Source organism: Peromyscus californicus, unplaced genomic scaffold (genome assembly GCF_007827085.1).
Source record: "Peromyscus californicus insignis strain IS unplaced genomic scaffold, ASM782708v3 Scaffold_11__1_contigs__length_118956290, whole genome shotgun sequence".
Lineage (NCBI taxonomy): Eukaryota > Metazoa > Chordata > Mammalia > Rodentia > Cricetidae > Peromyscus > Peromyscus californicus.
Window position 1 is genome coordinate 72,945,255 of NW_026294402.1, and position 7,727 is coordinate 72,952,981.

Sequence of the window (7,727 nt, forward strand, 5' to 3'; positions counted from 1 at the left end):
GTCCAAGCCAGGCAGATACTGGTAGTACATGCCTTTAATCAATCCCAGAACTTGGGGGGCAGAAGCAGATCTCTGAGTTAGAAGTCATCCTGGTCTATAGAGAAAGTTCCAGGATAGCCAAGGCTACATACAAAAAACAAACAAACACACAGAGACTGTGAAAGTCCAGCTAAAGTCCACGCAAAGAGCTGACAAATGCTCCCCACGGGACCAGCAGTCAAGAGAACTGAAGACACACACATACCTGCAGGTCTCTCTCAGCAGGACTCTCCTTTTCATCATCACCCACTCTGACATCATCAGAATGACAATCTTCCTCCGCTTCTGCCTGAGGAGAACAAACCAGAACAACGTTGGAAACTGGCAAACACAAGTTTCCCTTTGTGATCTACTCAAATGTTAACTAATTGTTAACAACTGTTAACTAGTACCACACCTTTGAGTTTGTGGAACCCACTTTGAATATCAAGGCTGTACACTGCACTTAGGACCCTGCTGTTTATTTCCAAAGGAAAATGAGTCTGAAAAGCATATTCTCTACTCTAAGCCACAGGAGTGTTAGTATCACCATGAATCTTAAAATTTTGTTCCCAAAAGTGTAATATCAATTCCACTCATCCAAAAGTCATTCTGAGCTGGGCAGTGGTGGTGCACACCTTTAATCCCAGCACTCAGGAGGCAGAGGCAGACGGAAAGGATCTCTGAGTTCGAGGTCAGCTGGTCTACATAGTGAGTTCCAGGACTGCCAGGGCTACACAGAGAAACCCTGTCTTGAAACAAACAAACAAGTTATTTTGAATCTAGAATTTGCTATCAGTAAATGTTTCTTTGGCCTCTTATTTTCTATAAATTGTGCCTGGATCTAGGAGAGGAAATAGAATAAAGTCTGGTAAGTCAGCACGGCTCTCTGAAGACCACCTCACAGGTAATGCGTTTTCCAGCAGGAACCCAAGTGTCCTGAAATGCAGCCATAAGTCCTATCACCAGTGTTCCAAATACAATTATTTCAGCCTAACTAAAAGCAAAAACTTTCCAAAACAATTCTGTGTTCATAAAGCTCAGTACGTTATAGAGGCTGTGACGTTTCGTGCCAACGAAATACAACTGCTTCTCTCTAGATGATCTATTTTGGTAAGTTTAAATGATACCAATGAAAGAAAATTTGTCCTTTAACTCTTGTAATACTGTAGAATCAAATCCACTAGGCTTCAGATTTGGAGTTGGAGAAGGCTCAGCAGTTAAAAGCATTCTGCACTTCCAGATGACCCAGGTTCCGTTCCCAGCACCCACAGGGTGACATACATTCAGGGGATCGAACTTCAGAGGGCATGGTATCTCAGCCAGGCATGGTATCACACGCCTTTAATCTCCAGACTCAGGAGAAAGAGGCAGGCAGGTCTCTTTGAGTTCAAGGTCAGCCTAGGGACATACTGAGTTCCAGGCCAGTGAAAGAGTGAGACCTTGTCTTTAAAAGGAAGGAAAGAGGGAGGGAGGGAGGGAGGGAGGGAGGGAGGGAGGGAGGGAGGGAGAGAAAAGCAGGCAGGCGGAGAAGCCCTTCTCTTTTTCCTTTTTTTAGTGCTGAGGAATTGAGTCCAGAGCCTTGCACATGGTAAACAAGTACTCTACCAGTGAGCCACTGAGCTGTATCCCAACCAAACCAACCTCTTCTATTTTATCTCTATTAGAAACCCAATCTTTCACATTGGAATGGCTTCAAGTAGAATAAAGGTGGACTGAATTATAGTATGTAGCTTTGAGCTTAATAAATGTTTCCGTTTACTATTTCCATTGTATCCTTTTAGTTTCAGTAAATTAAATGACTAAAATGAATCCTACTTCCCCGGAAAATGAAGTATTGCCTCAGTCCAGTCTGTTAGCTAGTAACTTATCAGCAAGGGGAACTTGCTCACCACTCGACGACGACGTGAGCAGCCCTACACAGAAATGTGGTAATGTGGGAAGGACCCTGAAGGTTAGCTAGGGAGAATACCAAAACCAGTGTTCTTGTCTAGTATCTACACACACATGCAGAGGGGTGTATGCACAGTTTCATACACACATGCCACCCCCGAAAAAGAAGAAAAGCCAAAAAAAGCAATTCCATGTAGTCCCAAAGACAGCAACTTTTATAACAGCAAATTTTAACTGTAAGTTATTTCCAGGAGAGCAAAGGTTTTATTACCACAGATCTTTGAACAGAGCAACCAGACACACTTGCACCACACACAGTATAACATAAACAAGCTCTGCTCACACCTTATCTCGGGCAACCAGACTCAAAGCAGGGGCCAGTAACACTTGACTAGCCGGTACAGGGTGAAATGCTTGGTGCTCTGTAAAGGTTACATCAGTAAAGGCATAAACAAAAGAAGCATTTGTTCTAAGTTTGGACCTTGGGTTTGGATAAAAGGGCTCAGACAGCTGTCCCCCAAAAGGTCCATGTGTAAAAGGCATGGTCCTTAGGTTGGCACTCCAGGTCGTTGAAAGAACCTGTAGGATCTGGCCTAGTGGGAGTGCTTGCATCATAGGGGGGCAAATCCTTGAAACAGACTGTGGGACCTCTTTCTTTTCTGTGTCCTGGCTCATGAAGTAGACAGTTTCCTCGTTTATGTGTTCCTGCCAGGATGTGCTGCTTCATCAGAAGCTCAAAGCAATGGAACCACTTGGATCCCAGAATTGATCCTCTAGAACCTTTATAAATGAATTCTTTATAAATGATCTCAGGTATTCTGTTGTAATAAGAAACAGATATACTAGGAAATACATCAGGGACTCTGAAAGGCATGGATCCCACAGAGAAGCGTATTTCTCTTTTTTAAGCGTCGATTTATCACTGCAAACCCTAAGCATAGCTAATAAGAAAGGGCCCGAGTCCAGTAGAATATCCTTTTAGTAGGACAGCCTTCTAGCTATTGCCTGGCAGTCAGACTAAGCTACTTGATCTGAAGAGCTTCTCCTGCTCATACCAGGGTGCTGCTTGCTCTCTGGACCTGGACTACCGTTTTCCTCACTTAGCTGCTCTGACTTGTCTTCAAGATTCAGGTAAAGGTTCATCTTGGCAGCTTTTCCCAATTCTCTTTTTGTTACCTTAATTCTGTATTGAAATGATTTGTTTCCTTCAGTGGAATGAGTATACTGAAGGCAGAGAACACATCTTGGTCACCTTTGCTACCTTTAGGATCAAACACATTCCATGATGCTTGGTAAAACACCAACCTAGTGAGTTTTTGTTCCTTGAAGCCAGGTCTCATTCTGTACAGCCTAGGCTGGCCTTGACTTGGCAGTGGTTTTCCTGCCTAGGACTCCTGAATGCTAGGAAGAATGGAAGTGTGAGACATAAGATATAAGTAATCACACTATGATCTCTTCCTTTCTTTGGAGGGACTGTGAAACTGCAGAGATGGCTCAGCAGTTGAAGACTTGATATTCTTCCAGGGGACCTGAGTTTGGTTACCAACACCCATGTCCAAGCAGCACACAGCATCTCCAAGGGATTGGAACCCTCTTCTGGCCTCTGTGGGCACCTGCACATACATGGCATCCTGTCTTAGGTAGGGTTACTATTGCTATGATGAAATGCCATGACCAAAAGCAACTTGCAGAGGAAATGGTTTATTTGGCTTACACTTCCACATCACTGTTTATTATTGAAGGAAATCAGGACAGGAATTCAAACAGGGCAGGAACCTAGAGGCAGGAGCTGATACAGAGGCTGAGGAGGGGTGCTGCTTACTGGCTTATTTCTCAGGTCTTACTCAGTCTGCTTTCTTATAGAACCCAGGACCACCAGTCAAGGGATGGCACCACCCACAACAGGGGATCTTATGAAAGCATTTTCTCAATTGGGGCTCCCTCCTCTCAGGTAACTCTAGCCTGTGTCAAGTTGACATCAAACTATCCAGCACACATACACTCATCCTCATTCACACACACAAATTTAAAAACAATTTAATTTAAGAAGAGAGAGAGATCTATAAAGAAAATTGGTTATTTCTGGGTCATCTTTTCAGATATGACATTCCATGATTAAAAGTTTATCATAGATCACACTTTATAGGTTTGGTAACACTGAAGATCTGGCACTGTACCAAAATCCACACCATGCCACGCTAGTAACAGGCTCAAAAAAAAAAAAATTAGTTGAATACAGAATGCCTATCTCAAAGATAAGAAATGGGAAACCTGTAATAAGACAGGCTTTTCCCCTGAGTTTCTGTATTATAACAGAATCCACTGTTAACCTGATTTTTGATAGTATGATGTGGGATTTTACTACATTTGGTCAATTCCAGTGCCACTTGAAATAAATAGGCGTTTAAGAAATTTTCACTTTTTTCATAACTGAAAATTACTCAAGCATCATTGTATATTTGAGTAAGTTTCCTCACAGATGGCATTAATTAAATACGAAGGTTAAGGGCTTAATCTTGGTCAGAGAACTACTTTTGAAAGTTTAGAAGAATAATCAATTAGTGAGTTTTCTGTGCGCCAGGTTAGCTGCACAAAATAAATCGTTTCAGCCAATTCATTTAAGGAACGACAACCACTTGAGTGTTCTAGTCAGTCTGGTATCTCTCATTCTTAATTCATTCAGCCTTAGCCGGAGATTAGTTTCTTGGTCATTGCAGAGACGAGATATTCCATGCAACAGTCCCGTTGAGACCTGAGCTGTGAGACATGGGGCTTAGCGCAGTCTCTCCACCTGCACACAGAGAAGTGGCTTAGGCCCCGGCTACCACGACATTAGACCCGGAGCCCTCCAAGTCTGCCAGGACTGTCGGCCAATATCATCACACCCGGGCACTGAGGCCACGGGGGCGTGCGTCCTGAACTCGGGGCTCCCGAAGACGCAGAGACCGTCTGTGGGCCCGGCTGCCAGAACAGGAGCAATCAACAAGTGTCCCCGCTGGCCAGGGCCACCTCCCTCGGGCAGAGGCCAGGAGCGCTCGCCTCAGACCCCACTCCCTGCTCGCACAGCCTGGAGCCGCCGGAGCGGGCCTTTCCTCCCCGGCCCGACGGCCCGGCCCTCGCTGCCCGCCCCCCTCCCGCGGTTACCATGCTGGCGGCCGGCCGGCCGGCCCCGTCGAGGGGCTCCCCGCGCCCGGCTCCCGGAGGAGGGGTGGCGGCTGCCCGGTGTCTACTCCTGCCCGTCTGCTGCAGCGGGGCTTAGCAGAGTTCTCGGTCGGAGAAGCGCACCAGGCAGCGGCAGTAACTGCGGGCCCGGCGTACGGCAGCCATCTTCGCGGGACAGGGGGCCGGGGGCAGGCGCGCTGCGGCGGCCGGGGACTCGAGCTGCGGAGGGGTCGCCGGTCGCCAGCGGAGGCCGAGCACCGAGCGAGGACCGGAGCGTCGGCCCAACAGCAAGAGAGCTGGACGCAGCGGCGGAGCTGCCTGCTCGGCTGCGGAAACTGCGCCGCCGCGACGCGCATGCGCACGGCCGCCGCCGCCGCCGCCGCCGCCGCTGCCGCCGCGGTCGCCTGCTTGGCTCGCAGCCGCCCGGCGCGGGCAAGGGTGATGGGCCTACTGGGTGCAGCCCTCCGCGTGGCCAGGCTGCCCAGCCTCCTTCAACCCGCTTGTCTGGGTCTGAGGACACCCAGGCAGGAGGAAGCAGACGTTAGCTCAAAATGTTTGGACCTGAGTTTGGAGTGGAGCCCCTGAGTCGATCCTAATTGGACGCTAGGGGACCGTAGGTTAGGCGCCCTGGGCACTGGGTGCCCTGTCAGAATGGGAAGAGTAATAACCCAACAGTCATTGCACCCCACAGACTCTGGACCGAGGAAAACATACGCTCATGTGTGCGGCCGGAGAATGGTAACAGCCAACGCAAGGCACGTCGAACTACAGATCCCACAATACAACGGGGAAAGAACGTGCTTCTCCTAGGCCTGAAACCCGACTCCTGCCGGGGACGACGCAACGAGGCACGCTGGGATTTGTAGTCGGCTGGTCCACGTTGAGCCGGAACTTAACACCCACCCACCCCCAACCCTGTGCCACTTCTTAAAGCCCAAACATCCGATTCCACGTCAATAGAAGGCACTCGGATTGCACGTTTTAGAACTTTTTCACCTATAGGCATATGCTAGCAAAACTTACGGGCTTCGTAGCCTTTGACAGACATTTAGACAACATTTATTGAGTTTCTGTAAGTGTCAGGACCTAACCACCAGGACGCTACATTCACCCGACTTCACAGAATTTAAATTTTTATTGTGCTACTTTATTCTGGAGCTCATAAATGAAGCACGTCTTCGGCAAAGAAATGGAGGTAAAAGGGAAGGGTGCAACTTGATTACAGTAAGAAATTGCAAATCCTTTGTATGTTGCTTATTGATTTAGTTTGTCATCCACCGAGTCCAGTTAATGTTGCCTGCTGGAAAATTGCCTGGTCTTGTTGGTTTGATTTTGTAGAAATAATCATAATTGCAGTGAGTTAATGAATACAACTATCATGTCGTGTCCAGAAAACAGCATTTCAGAGCACTCCCCGCCATCCGCATTCTCTCCACCCCATCTTCTTAGATGTTGCGGGAGCTGGCGGCCGGGGAGTGGATATAGATGTCCCATTTAGGGCTGAGGACTGTTGCTTATTCTCGCCGGGTTTTTTGGTTTTTGGTTTTTGGAGACAGGATTTCTCTGTGGTGTATTGCTGGCCATCCTGGAACTCGCTCTGTAGGCCAGGCTGGCCTCGAACTCAGAGATCCGCCTGCCTCTGCCTCCAGAGTGGGCATTAAAGGCATGCATTGGGATTAAAGGCATGTGCCACCGTTTTATAATTAATGGAATCCACCTCTAGATGGAGACTGTCCTTAAGAATTAATCTAGTAGAATAGGGACTTGGCTAGGGGACCTCCCCTAGGAAGATGGGTTCATATTGTGATTTTCCTTCCCAGAATTCCAACCACCAATGCATTGTCTAGAAGCCAGTATGAAGTATTCACCTGGGTCTGTCTGTTCAGGTCTGCCTGAAGACTTTTTTTTTTCTTTCTGCCTTTTTTTTTTTTAAGATTCTAGCCAGAGCCTAAGTTATGCTTTTAAACTCCCTAACTAAAAGCTTCCTTGCTCCTTCTCCAAAGTTTCCCTTCCTGTCATGTGGCTCCAGGTGCCATGCCTGCTGGTCTGCTCTGTTCTCTTCCTCCTGGCATTTCATGGTTTACAGCTCGCCAGCCTTAGAGTTTTCCTTGTTCTTGAGTTTCTGCTTGTGTCCATTTTTAAATTCTTTTATTAATGAGACTAAGAACCCCAGGAAGGGACCTCAAATCCTCAGTATCATATGATGGCTCTGCTGGGACTACCCAAGATTTCTTTCCTGCCTTTTTTAATTTTTAACTTTTTTTTTTAATCAGGATTTCTTTGTGTAACAGCCCTGGCTATTTTGGAACTCACTCTGTAGACCAGGCTGGCTTCAAACTCACAGAGATTCGCCTGCCTCTGCCTTCCAAGTGCTGGGATTAAAGGCATGTGCCACCACACACAGCTAATTCCTCATTTAAAAAGACTTACTTTTATTTGTGTTTATGTGTATGTACACCTGTATAAGTTTATGTGCACCACATGTGTGAGAGGACCCAAGAAAACCAGAGGGTTTGGATCTCCTGGAACTGGAGTTACAGGTGACTGGTGAGCCATCTCACATAGATTCTGGGAACCTAAATTCAGGCCTCCACAAGAGCAGTATGTGCTTTTATTTATTTTGTTGTTGTTGTTGTTGTTTGTTTGTTTTTCGA

General features: G+C 47.1%; 1 protein-coding gene across 1 annotated transcript in view; it reads right to left on the reverse strand.

The window, feature by feature from the left end:
• Fbxo9 (F-box protein 9) overlaps window positions 1-5,380 on the reverse strand; it is a 33,532-nt gene extending 28,152 nt beyond the window's left edge. The window contains exons 1-2 of the mRNA XM_052714968.1: window positions 5,056-5,380; window positions 245-328 (exon numbers count right to left, since the gene is read on the reverse strand). Coding sequence (XP_052570928.1) covers window positions 245-328; window positions 5,056-5,058 — 87 coding nt within the window. The 5' untranslated portion in view covers window positions 5,059-5,380. The remainder of the gene's footprint in view (window positions 1-244; window positions 329-5,055) is intronic.
• Window positions 5,381-7,727: the final 2,347 nt, after the last annotated feature.